Raw genomic sequence first — 14401 nt, forward strand, 5'->3', positions numbered from 1 at the left:
AAGGATTACGGCGCGTTAAAGCAATAGTAGGTCTATATAGTGTTGCTTAGGAAGTTGTTTTTATATAATTATAGTATCTAGGATTAATGCTACCCCGGGGGTATTATTACGGAGTTCTAAAAATAGCCTTAGCTAAGAACGCTAAGGATACATATATGTTTGTTTTAAGCGCGTAATGTAAAGCGTGTCTAGTTAGATACGAAGAAAGGGAGGGATATTAGCTAGTAACCGGCCCTACACCTATAGGCTAGTTTTGAGCCTATATAAGAGGCCTCCTTCTGCATTATAGATAGATTATTAACCTCGTATAGCACATTGTTTATGTCACACTTCTATAATGCCTATATTGCAGGGCTCTAGTTATTAGCCTAAGCGACAGTCTCGTTATCCTATCTTGCTAAATATAGCTACCTATATTGCTATAGGTTATATTACCCTCGGTAGCCTATACTATTGCTATAAGTAGTAGTAGTAGTAGTATTAGTTTCCGTCCTTTATTAGGTACAAGTTATTATATACCTTAGCAAAGCCCTTACAGACGTAGAAAAGCGGTACCTAGCTACCGAGCTTAAGGTTAGCGGACTAGTCTAGACAGCTCGCAAAGTACGAATAATCCTATAAGCGGTACGTAAGCTAGTATATGTTTTTTCCGACTATATAGCGGCCCTAGGCATTACTACGGCAGCGAGTCTCGCGACGACTATATCTACGGACAAGCTTAATCTCCGCCTAGTGCGAGCTAGTTAGTACCTCTCTTAGTACCCTAAGCTTAAGGTACACTACCGCCTAGGACGCCTCTACGGAATACCGAACGCCTTAAGTAGGCTCGTAGCGGACCTCGACCGAGCGGCAGATTAGATATACGATATACTAGATCCCCTAGTATATAACAATCCGGCGCCTACGAATAATATAATCGACGCGTACTATATATGCCTATACGAAAGCGAGGGTACGATTTGCTTTTACGCTACTATAATCGACGAGTACTCCGGCCGAACGTATACCTCTAACGAGCCTATAGTTTTCTACTCCGTACTCGTAGAACTCGCTACCGAATTTAAGGACGACTTAAAAGCAGGATATACTAAGGACCTGTATTAGTCCGCAATCCTAGCTTAGCTAAACGCCGTAGAAGAACGCCGCCTACGAGCCGCCGCTAAGAGGACCTTAGACGCTAACGACAGCCCTAATTATAAGGAAGCTAACATTATAGGCGAGGCCGAGTCGAGCCTATTAGGACTTTGTTTTTTCTTACGCGACGACCTTATCTATTTTAAGGACGATACCGACGGCAGAGAGAGGCTATATATCCCCCGCTCCCTATATAAGGAGGTCTTCTAAATAGCCTACGATTATTACTACTACGCAGGTTATTACCGCACTTACGCTCGTCTATACGCTAGCTTTTATATATACCGGCTCGGACGCGAGGTCTCTAAGTATATCGCTTATTGCTCCGAGTATATCCTAAACTAGACGCTACGCTATCCTCTATACGGTAAATTGCAACCGATTAAATGCTAGCCTATTCTATAGTACGCTATTACTATAAACTAGGTTTACGGCCTGCTACCTAATAAAGACGGCTACGATAGTTTCCTTACTAAGACGTATAAGTACTCTAAGCGCGTTATACTACGTAAGTATAAATTAACGTAGACGGCGTAGTAGCACGGCAGCGATTAGATCTAAGGACATATCGAAATAGAGCGCAACCTTCCGGCTATTATAATCGGCGACCGGGACCCTATTTAGCTTAGTAACTTTATAAAAGCAGCCTTTAAGAAGTTAGGTACGAGGTTCTTTATAACGACGGCGTACTACCCTTAGTCGGACGGCTAGTCTAAGCGAACTAATTAGACCGTAGAAATCGCACTACGATTCTTTACCTCTAATTATCTAGACGCTAATTAGACGGACGCACTTCCGTATATCTAGGCCGAGCTTAATAACGCTAGAAACGCCTCGACGGGAGAGGTACCTAATATTCTGATTTAAGGATTTAAGACTAACTTAGACGCGCTAAACCCCCTTACCGAGCTCCCTACTAAGGACTACTTAGTATTAAGATAGGAGGTACGCGATTAGGCCGCGGACTCTCTCGCGTAGGTAATAGCAATAATAAAAGACCGATACGACCGCAAGTATCGCCCTATTTCCTTTAAGACGGGCTAGAAGGTACTACTTAAGCTATATAAGAGATACCGCCTACTAGGGAACCCTAACCGAAAGCTCTCCGCGTAGCGTACTAGTCCTTTTAAGGTAGTACGCCTAGTCGGCAACCTCGCGTACGAACTCGATCTCCTCCTAGTAATGCGTATCTACCCTATAATCTCAGTTTCGTAGCTAGAACCTTACCCCGAGGGCCGTAATCTATACGATAGAGAGATACCTAAGCCTAGGCTAGTAGATAAAGCACCTTTCGACGACGACTACCTATACCTAAAGGCGCCCTATTACGAGATCGAGAAGCTCCTCGGACGTAGAGTCTCTAGGGGCAAGACGTAATATCTAGTTAAGTAGCGTAGCTACGGTTACGCGTATAACGTTTAGTACGACGTTAACGACCTCCGCGACTTAGCGGAACTTGTTTAGGAATACGATCGCCTCTACCTATAACAAGCGTTACGATAGCAAGCGTTACGTTAGTAGGCGGCACGTTAGCAAGCGCTATAATAGCAGATACCGATAGCGCCGTCCCTAAGCGCGCCGTAGTCGATAGTAGAAGAACTATAGGCTCGGCCTTCTCGGAGGCCTAGCTTGCGTAACTCCTAAAGAACGGCTATATAGAAGGTTAACTAAGTAGCACTATACGCAATAATAGGCATCTCTATCGCGGCATACTACGTTATAGCATTATTGTCTATAATTAAATCGCACCCTACTTTACCTTATTTTAAATCGCACCTTACTTTACTTTATTTTTAAAACGCAAATAGTTTACTTTATTGTCTTTCCCCTATTATTACTCTAATCCGACGGGCCGTACTATATATATAAACGGCGTAGCGTAGGTAAGGTAAAGTTTACGTTATAATAAAGCGGAACGCCCTAGCAATACCCTAAAAATTTTTAGCTACTACGTATATATCAAACTTAATATACTAACCTCCCTCTACTCTAGCGAACCTACGACTACGTACGCCCTCTAGTAATATACCGCTACCCCGTCGGCAACCCTATTATATCGAGCAACGCTAGTACGCCTAGCGACATTACCGCGATAGTACGCTACTGCCCTTAGAATAACACCTATAGCCCGCCGCCTATCGCCTTATATATATACCGCTAGGACGAACTGTCTAACTCTAGCTAGACCTAGCTAAAGGAACGCTACTATAAGTCCCTACTATTCTTCGCCTCTTAAGAGCCTAAATTCGAGCTATATAACGACTACGCTACTACGCCGATAGAAGTAGCGTAGAGACTTAATTACGGTATCCTAGTAGAGTAGGTGCTAGCACTAGTATACCGCGAACTAGACTAGCCGCTACGCGACTACGTCGGCGAGTTTATAAGCGCTAAGATCTAGACGCGAATCTATAATACGCCGATCCTACGAGTTCTTCTTCGCGGACGCGCTACTAAGATCTATCTAATTACGATCGCGGATTTTTTCCTATATAAGTACGGCTCCTATCGCGCCTTTATTACGCGTATCCGCGCGTAGGACTATATAGAAGCTACGGACTTCGCCTTATCTCTACTCGACCCGGAGCCTAGCGTAATAGACTATAACTTATTACGACGTATTAAGATTACACTCTAGGAAAATGCGAGCCTTCGTAGGTACGATAAGGACGACTGCTCCGAGTAGGCCTGTTTCTTTAGCGTACTAGAATTCTACTAGTTTCTCGATTAGGCGCCCGATATATTCGACGCTAGCGACGAAGGCGCGGTTGTTACGCTCTCTAACCCCTAGTATACGAAGCTTTTCTACGACCTAGATAACATCTCTATACGCGTACGGAACTACGACATCTATTACGCTATCCGAACGCTATTACGACTTAATATCGGCATAACTAATTATAAGGAGATAGGAGCGCTATATAGCAGAAACTACGTCTAGGCGGCAGCGCTACTATTCCGCGTACTAGTAAAGTACGGTTTCTATTCTAACGCAATTAGCACTCTATACGAGGTACTTAAAGATATGCCTAGATAGGATAACACTAATATTAACCTTGTCGTAGTCTGCGACTAGATCGCTTAGGTCGCGGGCCGCGACGATATAGAGTAGTACCTAAATCGCGACGACCTACCGGGTTAGTATCCCTTAAACTAGATACTTACGGCCGAGCGGATACGTAACTAGCAAACGGCGGCGATGCACGTAAAGGCATAAGAAAAGATTCTAGCCGCAGAGCTAGTAGACCCTATTACTAGCGAAATAACCGCGCTACTATAATACTTTATATAGATCGCGTTAATAGCAGACTTTTAAACTAAATACCGGTACTAGCCCGAGCGTACGCTTACAATCGTCTACGACTAAGATACTATTATATAGAAGCGTAAGACGATTAGAGAGTAGAAGGATTATTATAATACGCTATATAGCTACTAGGGCGACGAAGGCTTAAATCTAAATAAGAAGGCCCTACGATATAAGTAGGGCGCCGAGCTAAGCGAGACTATAGCAAATAACAAGCAAGACGCGCTAGGTATAAACACAGCGCAAGATAAGCAAGATACTATCGAGCTATAGCCTATAACGTCTAGCGCGACGATCCTAATAAAAGATACTAAGAAGTAGGACGTTATAGCGAATACCGAAGCTAATCTACTACTACCTAAGGGCCGTTACCTTAAGGACTCCCTATAGAAGTACTAGCCGACGCTAATCTAGGTAGTGCTCGCGAATGTTTTCCTATAAAAGATAACGCTCGATACTATTTATAAGGACGTCTAGACCCTCCTTAGATATACGATAATAGCGCGTTCCGTCGATAAGGAGCTCGGTAGGTAGGTAGAAGACGAGAACAGTATAGTAATTATAGTAGACGGCGAATAGGTACTTACCTTATATAGCTAAGTAATATATAAAAAGGCGGTAGGCAAGCTTCCGGAGGCGGATACTAAGCTATTACGAGATCGCCTATACTAGCTAAAGACTATTAACAAGCGACAACCGCAAAAGGCTACCGAGTAGCTACGACTACTAAAGGACGCTAGCAACGCAGAGGACGCCGCTACTAATAAGTCGCCGAAGGATATACCTAAAGATACCGACTATAAGGAGGAGACAGGTCTAGTCGCTATATTATCGACTATAGTAGGAAGTAAGGCTCTAGAATAGGATACCGAGATATAGGACCCTATAGAGGTATAAGAACGCAATAAAGAGCTCTAGGAGGTAGTAATAGAGGCAATTTTAGCCTACGTAATAGAGCCTATAACGGTAGTATAGCTAACCGAGGCTGTCTCTATCGCGTTCCTAAATATAAAAACTATACTAGACGCTAAGTTCGCGTAGGAGTTACTAGAAGCTAACGTTAGTATAAGCCTTAGCGAAGTAGGCGACGCGTTTATTCTAACCTTAAAAAGTAGGTTAGGGGCGAAGATTCGCGTAATAGAAACTACCTACTTTAATAACGAGTGCAATCTAGGTTAGTACGTCGTAGCGAACGACTCTAAGGCAGAAACGCTTATATAAACGTACGACGAGGAGACCGAGTATAACGATGCCCTAGCCTCTATCGACTATAACTCCCTAGTACGCGAGAACTCTAACGGTAGCGACGACTCTCTAGTACGCGACGACGCTTATAACGATAGCGACTCTCTAGTACGCTAAAACGCTAATAATAGCGACGACTTATAGTACGGCGATTAGAACGACGGTAAGCGACCGTAATATCCGATCCTAGACAGCGTCGATATAAATAGAGATATTTAAGACGCTATAAAGGCATTAGGCGCTCGCTAGCGTACCGCCGCCCTCTTCTATATAACGACGGTAAACGCCGTTAAGGTCGCTATAAAGGAGGATAATAATATTATCGAGCGTATTATAATAATAGACAAGTTAGCCTATATAGGACAAATTACGCTCTAACTAGTATACGAATACTAATTCCTTAGCTCGGTATATAAGACTGCTTATATAAACGAGTACTTTAAAGAATTTATTAGCGACTTTTACCCTACTCTAGTACCTAGTACAGACCTACGTAGTAGGCTCTAAGCTATATTCGACCGCGTCTAGGGATACTATAGAGGCCCGCTAGTCTTAGGACCGACCCTATTACTCTATATACTACTATAGACGCATACGGTAGTAGAGCACGACGCTAACCCCCTAGCCGCCGACTATAAAAACGAGATATCGGACGAGCCTACCGATTACGCCGAGCCTACTAATAGCGCCGATCCTACTACCTACGATAAGCCTACTAACGATACCGAGGACAATTAGGACTCTATATAAGCCGATACTAAGGACGCTAACGTTTAGGACCTTATATAAGCCGAGGACTATACCGATAACGCTAGCGATATATCTACTATCGACGACGCGATAGATACGCCTAAGGGATAAGAGAAGGACGACGATAAGAAGGACGCCCTAATAGACGTAAAGGAGGAGAAGCAGCGCCGTAGAGCGGCTAGAGTAGCTAAGATAAATAAGAGTAAGATAGACAAGGACGACGATTAGGAAGACAGCCTAGCTATTATAGATAAGAAGAAGGTACGCTATAGAGCGGTTAATATAGATAAGAACAAGAACTTCTAGTACTCTAGTATATAGTATACTAGTATAGAAGACTAGTTAGAGTCGTAGTATTAAGCTAATATAGCAGTACTAATATATAATATGCTAGGATTTAGGACAATAGATTATATACTACTAATAGGTACCCGCTTATCCGACTTTAAATTAGGAATAATATACCGTAAGGTCGACGACACTACTATCGGCTTAAAGGATCTCGGAAAGTAGTATACGTACTCTGTCGAGGCATAGGGATATCTACGCTCTAAGCGTAAGCTAATCGGCCCGCTATACCTATACTATAAGCAGTATCCTAACAGAACATATAAGATTGCCGCTATTACCTATTATACTATACTTATAGGTAGCGGCACCTTCCGCTATAAGGCCCTAGATTAAGTTACTTAGACGTATATCGATAATATAAGTAACTAGGCGATAATTACGACTATAATACCGCTAGACATCGAGGGCGAAACCGAGCTAGTTACCTCTTTACGCTAATAGCAGGCGCGCTAGCGGAAGTACTATAAGGACCTAAACTACGACCTATATAAGAAGTAGCTCTAAATTATTTCCCTGTCCTACCTTACCTTTAAGGCTGCTATAGTAGAGTAGCTAAAGGAGATTAATATTAAGGCAATCCTAGACTACGCCCTTACGAATATATAGGTCTATAATACGACTAACGAAGATAGTATACTAACGGATGTCGCGCTCGACTATTTCCTACGTATAGTATATCTCTAGCTATAATTAGGCCGTATACTAAGCGTAGACCGCGATTAGGTTGCTACCTATAATAAGAAGGGCCTACTACTAAAAGATATTAAATACGATTACGCTACGGAGGACGTAGATCCGGTAAAGTTATACTACGGACTAGGGTATATAAGTATTATAGGACGATACTAGTCGCTTACCGACGAGCAACGCGCCGATCTATATCTCTACCTACTAGACGAGCTCGCTATAGCTATTAAGTCTAAGACGCTCGTTAGTACCGTAGCTGCTAACGAAGAAGCGCTAGCTACGCCGCAACTATCGGAGAAGCGTAAGACTAAGTCGCGGTATAGCGCCGCCGACGCTAGTACCCTTGCCCTAGCCTCTAAGGGCAAAGGCAAAGCCTTCCCCCTACTAAAAGGCAAGGATAAGAATAGGACGCGCTAACCCTTCGATCGCGCCTTATCCCTACTAGCCTCGGCACCCGCCTCGATACCTATACCCGAAACGCTAAAGCAAGTCTAGTACGTCGGCGTACGTAAGACATAAGACAAGAGTAGCAGAACAAAGCGCAAGCGAGCTAGTACTAGTACTAGCGAGATATCTAACTAAAAGAGACGACGCTAATACGTAAACTTTATAACTAGCTCCGACACTAAGGCTATACTAAAGTCGGCTACTAAGAAGACGCGCGCTAAACTAGTAGACTTAGACTAAGGAGAGGAGGATATACTAAGAACATATAATACGAACGCATAATACGAATACGAGCGGTAAGAAAAACGAGTAAAAGCGGAAGGAGTATATAAGAAGGGGTTTAGCTAATATAGTACGCTAGCCTTCGTTCTATCGGACGGGGGTGCTATTACGGCAGGGACGGTACGCTAGCTAAGCCCGGTATATACTTTCCGTAGAACCGTAGATACTTACCCTAATACTATACTATAGCTAACCTACTAATCGTCCCTTATATAACAGGCTTTTAAGACTACTCTCTTTGCCTTTATAAGGAAGCTAATAAGGATACCCTTCTTATCTATATTATATATATTCTTAGGTAGTATATTATACTCTTTAATCTTCCGCTCTACTAACTCGAAGTATAAGTAATATTAAGCCTTGCTATCTGCCTTCTTGCGCTCCTTATCTAGTAGTTAGAGATAGAGAGAGAGAATCTTGTTTCTATACCTTTTATAGAAGGCAGGCACCTAACCCTTACTAGGCCGTCTCTTTACGATATCGCATACGAAGTTACAAAGCATCGATAGTATAGGAGGCAATCTACGCTCTAAAAGGGTATTAAAGTACTCGACAAGCGTGCGTTCTTATTAATAGGATAAAATCATCTAGTTTTCGTATTTTTAGGCAGCTATTCTAGCGACGCTATTCGCGCGTCTACTAAGCGTCGACTAGTCTACTTTATAATATCTCGCTACTACTAAAATATTGCGCTTATCTTACTAATTAATTTCCGCTATCGTATAACTATATTAGTCCATTGTAGAACAAGATATATAGTAGTAAAGATAATGCTAGAAACTAAGAATCTATACGTTACGTACGGCTATATAGTACGTCCGCTTAACTTCTACTGTCTTCTATTCGTGTGTACCCTAGCCATGTGCTAGCTCTCGTAGAGACTGCAGATACTGCACACCTACTAGATAAGCTGTTTTAGTTTTAGTAAATTAAATTTATAAATTAATATTTAAGTAATTTCTTTTTATATTATTATAGCTTCATTACCTAAGGCAGTAAGTATGGTAGTTAGTAGTATAATATAGCTATATATTTCTTACTACACTTATCTTCTATTAGACAAGCCTACAAAGCATCCAAATTAGCTCCCGAAGCGAGGCGAGGGGGTCTGAATCTGAGACCGGAGCACAACCGAATTCAAGACGATACGGCTCGTTCGGCTTCACGTATTGTGGTCCTCGAGATGCGGCGCAAGATGGACAAGGCCCCGACCCTAAGTGTTCAACCCGCCGCATCCACCTGCAATCAAACCCGCTCACGCTCGAGCATGGAACATAGGCAGGCGCTCCACGATTCCAGGCTCAACCGTCAAGGCAGTCCAGAGGCCTGGTCAGCTACAAATGATCCACGACATTTACCTCCTTTGCGCAGCTGAGAGCGTGGGTATCCGAATGTCAAGCCTTGCGCTCCAGCAGCACAGACTGGCTCGGAACAAGGTCTGAAAGCATCGACTTGGCAATTCAGGACAGTGCGGACTCCTGCGGAGGCGGCTGGTCTCTTCAGCATCATTTCTCGCGGACGGTATCCGAACATGGGCCAGCAGTGAGATGTCGAAGCTGCGCCGGCGCAATGGAGGATTTCTCTAGGAGCGCCAAATGTGAGATCTGACGTCGAAAGCCTCTACGCCACTCGATCAGACTTGAAGCCAGAGATCACTCACATATCAGTTGGTGCAGGAAGGAGACTACGATTTTGACCTCTTGAGCTTCCGAAAGGCGATAGGCTGATCACTGTTTCCACCACAGCATCTTATTATGAGGCGCCTACGGAACGAGGCATTCAGTCATCGGATTCGGCGAAGACACCGCTATCTTGGCCGACTCTATCGTGTGGATACAGTGCTGGTAACCCGCAGGCGTCCGGGTTTCTTACTGTACTTGGCAGCTGTCGGAGTGTCATTCCAGCCAAGGCCTCATCAAGCAGCTCCTGATGCGAACATGTCCAAAACATGGCAGCCCTAGAATGTTTTCGAGGGGCGGCTCGCGACAATGCTCGTGAACAATTCTCTGTCGCCAACACGGCAACCCATCGCAACCCATCCGAGAAGTGTGCCATCTTCCAAAGGATCTTGCAGCGCCTCAGCCGCAATTTGTGCTGGGCTTGGCACCACTGTAGAAGGAGAAGATGGATTTCGAAGGACCACAGATCATCCGTTTCGACACCATTTCTGGCGCAACGGAACCACGCGACCGCACGTGGAGTGCATTGTCAAGACATTGGCGTTGGTGGGCCTCCGGGAAAGAATGCGTCGATCTTGCTGTTCCTCTTTCCGCCAAGCGCAAAGCCGAGAACAACGCACGTCATCGCGCCAATGTCAACAGACCGATGCGGCGCGGACTCTGCGAGACTTCCAGGCATGGCTTACGTTTGCCAACGCGCTGCTTCGGCGACAAGAGAGTGTGGTGGCACGAAGGACCGGCTCCATTATTTACGTTGAACAGGTATGGTGTTAAGTATTCCATCTTCTTGTTTTCATCTGACGCGGTTCCTTGCTCAATCTCGTTGTCTGATCCATCCCTAATCATGGCAGCTCCTAGAAAGGATGAAGAGGCTGCGAGCCACATTGAACCCGAAAAGAGGCCGTCACCTTCGACGGCGTCCTCCTCCGACGAAGGCAAGGAACATCACGAAAGAACGGACGATGGCCCACCACGACAGGCCAGTGTGGCTGCTCTGCTCAAGAACCCGCTCCTTGGCATGAGCGAGGAGGATGTGCTTCGAGATGCAGACGATTTCGTTGAGTCTCGTGGCCTCCAGGACGACCGAGATGCCTTTCGCAAAGGCGCGCTTCTAGCTCGCGTCATTCAGCGAGACACGGGCTTCGAAATGATCGATCAGCTGTCGGAAGAGGAGAAGTCCTGGCTACGAGATGAGATCGCTCATCGCTGGCGCCAACCGTTTATGCTCTACTTCTTAGTCGTGCTTTGCGCGGGTTCAGCTATCGTACAAGGCATGGACCAAACAGCCGTCAACGGTGCTCAGCAATTCTACTTCCGCACATTCAATATTGGCGAGGAGCAAGTCTGGCTTCGTGGACTCCTCAACGGCGCGCCATATCTGTGTTCGGCGTTGCTCGGCTGCTGGACAAACGCTCCACTCAACAAGTTCTTTGGACGTCGAGGAACAATTTGGATATCCTGCTTCATCTCCTTCGTTGCAGGCATCTGGATGGCAGCGGCCGACTCATGGTACAATCTCCTCATCGCGCGCTTCGCTCTTGGTTTTGCCGTTGGTGCCAAGTCAAGCACCACACCAGTCTATGCGGCCGAGTCCGCGCCAAAGACCATTCGAGGCGCATTGACAATGATGTGGCAGATGTGGACAGCGTTCGGCATCATGCTTGGTTTCGTCGTCAGTGTCGCTTTCCAGCCCCTGGACTTTTTGGGTGAAGATACACAATGGCGATGGATGATGGCTTCGACCTCCATTCCTCCACTCATCGTCATGTTCATGGTTTACATCTGTCCAGAATCTCCTCGCTGGTACATGGAGAAGGGTAAATTCGACAAAGCATTCCACTCCATGTCTCGCCTGCGATCCCATAAGATCCAAGCAGCGAGGGACATGTACTACGCCTCCAAACTCCTCGAAGTCGAAGCCGCCCAGAGAGAAGGCAAAAGCTTATGGAAAGAATTCTTCACGGTCAAGCGAAACCGTCGTGCAGCGCAATCCTCCTTCTTCGTCATGTTCATGCAGCAGGTAAGTCATCAAACCTCCTCCCACCCTCCCACCATCCTCGATTCTAATCCCTCCTTTCCAGTTCTGCGGCGTAAACGTCATCGCATACTACAGCACGCAGATATTTCTCGACGCAGGCTTCAACGAAACAAACGCCCTCCTCGTCTCCTTCGGCACAGGCGTCACAAACTGGCTCTTCGCAATCCCCGCAATCTACACAATCGACACCTTCGGTCGTCGAAACCTCCTGCTCGTCACCTTCCCACTCATGGCCATCTGTCTCTTCTGGTGCGGTTTCTCCTTCCTCATCCCAGACACAATAGGACCCGAAGGCCCCGAACCCACTGACGCGAAACTCGGATCCATCGCCGCAAGCATCTACCTCTTCATGGTCGTCTATTCCCCAGGAGAAGGCCCCGTGCCGTTTACATATTCCGCCGAAGCTTTCCCCTTGTACATTCGAGACATCGGAATGAGTTTCGCCACAGCCACAACATGGGTTCGTCCAATCCCCCCTCTTTTATTTCCCCTTCCCACTAACATCCTTCCTCCCAGGGGTTCAACTTCATCCTCTCCCTAACCTGGCCCGCCCTCGTCCAAGCCTTCACCCCAACGGGCGCTTTCGGGTGGTACGCAGCCTGGAACCTCTTCGGCTGGATTTTCTGCTACTTCCTCCTGCCCGAAACCAAAAATCTGACCCTCGAGGAATTGGATAATGTGTTTAGTGTGGGAAATCGCGAACATGCGAAATATTATACCGAGAAATTGCCGTGGTATTTTAATCGACATGTTTTGAGAAGGGATGTCAAGGTTTTTGATCCGCTTTATCAGTTTGCTGATCCTTATGCCGAGAGGGAGAGGAGGGGGAGTTTGAGTGGCAAGAGGAAGGGGAGTGTGGGTGCGGAGGATAAGGGGAATACGGGTGTTGGTGGGACGGTTGGGTAGAGTGGAAGGGAATGGAAATATCGAACAGATATTGATACTATCTACACTACTACACGGGTTTATCTCCAGCGAGAGTAATTCTATGCATCCTTCTCCTATACCCATGATAATCATTCAGAGGATAATGTTGCGTACATCTGTTATCCCAAAATGCAATCGTTCCGGCTTCCCATCTCAATCTACACGTGAACTCCGGTTTGACCTGATGTTTGAACAAGAACTGTAACAAAGCCGCACTTTCATCTTCCGTCCAACCCTCGAATCTCGTCGTATGCGCGACATTCACGAACAAAGCTCTCCGTCCCGTCTCAGGATGCGTTCGTACGACAGGATGTAATTTTTCCATATGCTCCGTCTCCCGTCCAGAATCCGCGATCCGGTCTTCTCGCGTCTTCGATGCGTCGGCTTTGGCCGAGGATTGAACGCAGAGCAGAGGGTCGAGGGTTCTTTTCAGGCCCGAGGATAGCGATTCGTAGGCTTGGTATTGATTGGACCATAATGTGTCGCCGCCAACGGAGGGGACTTCTTTGGCGAGCAGGATCGATGCCATCGGGGGTTCCGGGAGGTAAGTTGTGTCGCTGTGCCAGACACCGCCGAAGTTGGCGCCTGTTTCGGTTTCTTTCTTGAGGACTTGGATCACTTCGGGATGGCCGTCTAGGCCTTTGACGAAGGGGTATTCGACTGGTTTTCCGAAGAAGGAGGTGAAGTGGAGGAATTCTGGGGGGGAAAGGGGTTGGTTTCGGAAGAAGATTACTTGGTTGTCGAGGAGGGCTTGTCGGATTGTCTTCGCTGTGTCCTTGGTGAGGACTCGGAGGTCAATGTCGTGGATGAAGGCGCCACAGCCTCCCGCTATGCGTTCCACTTGGATATTGTTGCATATTTCGGAGCGTGTGGATGTACTTGTCGGCGGATTGGGTGTTGCATATGTTGCCACAGCACGATGAGGTGGGTTCAAAGACACCGAAGGCCTTGGAAGGCGTACGATTCGGCTTGTTCTCTTGAACATGCTTGTCCCAAGGCGAGAAGTGGAGTCAGTGCAGCATGAGGCTGAGGTGAGATGGTGATATTCATGTCTTCGGTGAGAAGCAAGGCAGAGGCAATTGGAAGTCGTGCCGTGAGGGGTAGAACTGAGCTGGTAGCTGAGGATCAGCAGTATTTGAAAACGAGAGCCAAATGCCGCACAGCCGCGAGAAATGCACCATTCATCACTCGGGATCTTATTCAACCCTTTTTGAAGCTGGAAACACTGCTACTCGAGTATGATGCTGACAAAGATACTGGTAGATGTCCACGGAGCATGGTCGTGGAGCGTGCAGCGGTCGTCCAAAGGCACTCCTGGTATCTTGCATTGTCGCCGCCTTCCGCTTGATAGAATATCATGAGTTTGTCCACTTATAAACGGAGTCAACCTAATGGCGCATACGCCAAGCAGGAGAGGCGGCAAAGTAAAGAGGATGCCTCGTGAAGTGATGATGTTGGAAGACGACGAGAGAAGCAGGATGTCTTCAAGTCATTAATCAAATAATGATTAACTAGTACAACGCCTCGGCAATGTTCACGATGGCGATAAGGCTC

At 46.2% G+C, this 14401-nt stretch overlaps 3 protein-coding genes across 3 annotated transcripts; 2 read left to right on the plus strand and 1 right to left on the minus strand.

The window, feature by feature from the left end:
* Positions 1 to 155: 155 nt before the first annotated feature.
* MYCFIDRAFT_172721 (uncharacterized protein) lies at positions 156 to 10164 on the plus strand (the record flags this gene model as incomplete). The annotated part of the gene is made up of 7 exons (XM_007925917.1): positions 156 to 161; positions 9323 to 9374; positions 9422 to 9586; positions 9616 to 9745; positions 9779 to 9873; positions 9949 to 10030; positions 10059 to 10164. The coding sequence occupies 7 exons, from the start codon at positions 156 to 158 to the stop codon at positions 10162 to 10164; spliced, it is 636 nt and encodes a 211-aa protein (XP_007924108.1).
* A 562-nt stretch (positions 10165 to 10726) lies between these two features.
* Positions 10727 to 12826, plus strand: MYCFIDRAFT_77176 (uncharacterized protein; the record flags this gene model as incomplete). The annotated part of the gene is made up of 3 exons (XM_007924557.1): positions 10727 to 11902; positions 11964 to 12380; positions 12437 to 12826. The coding sequence occupies 3 exons, from the start codon at positions 10727 to 10729 to the stop codon at positions 12824 to 12826; spliced, it is 1983 nt and encodes a 660-aa protein (XP_007922748.1).
* A 49-nt stretch (positions 12827 to 12875) lies between these two features.
* Positions 12876 to 13832, minus strand: MYCFIDRAFT_29644 (uncharacterized protein; the record flags this gene model as incomplete). The annotated part of the gene is made up of 1 exon (XM_007924153.1): positions 12876 to 13832. The coding sequence occupies one exon, from the start codon at positions 13830 to 13832 to the stop codon at positions 12876 to 12878; it is 957 nt and encodes a 318-aa protein (XP_007922344.1).
* Between the last annotated feature and the right edge of the window lie 569 nt (positions 13833 to 14401).

Source organism: Pseudocercospora fijiensis, assembly GCF_000340215.1.
Source record: "Pseudocercospora fijiensis CIRAD86 unplaced genomic scaffold MYCFIscaffold_2, whole genome shotgun sequence".
In the NCBI taxonomy this organism is placed as follows: domain Eukaryota; kingdom Fungi; phylum Ascomycota; class Dothideomycetes; order Mycosphaerellales; family Mycosphaerellaceae; genus Pseudocercospora; species Pseudocercospora fijiensis.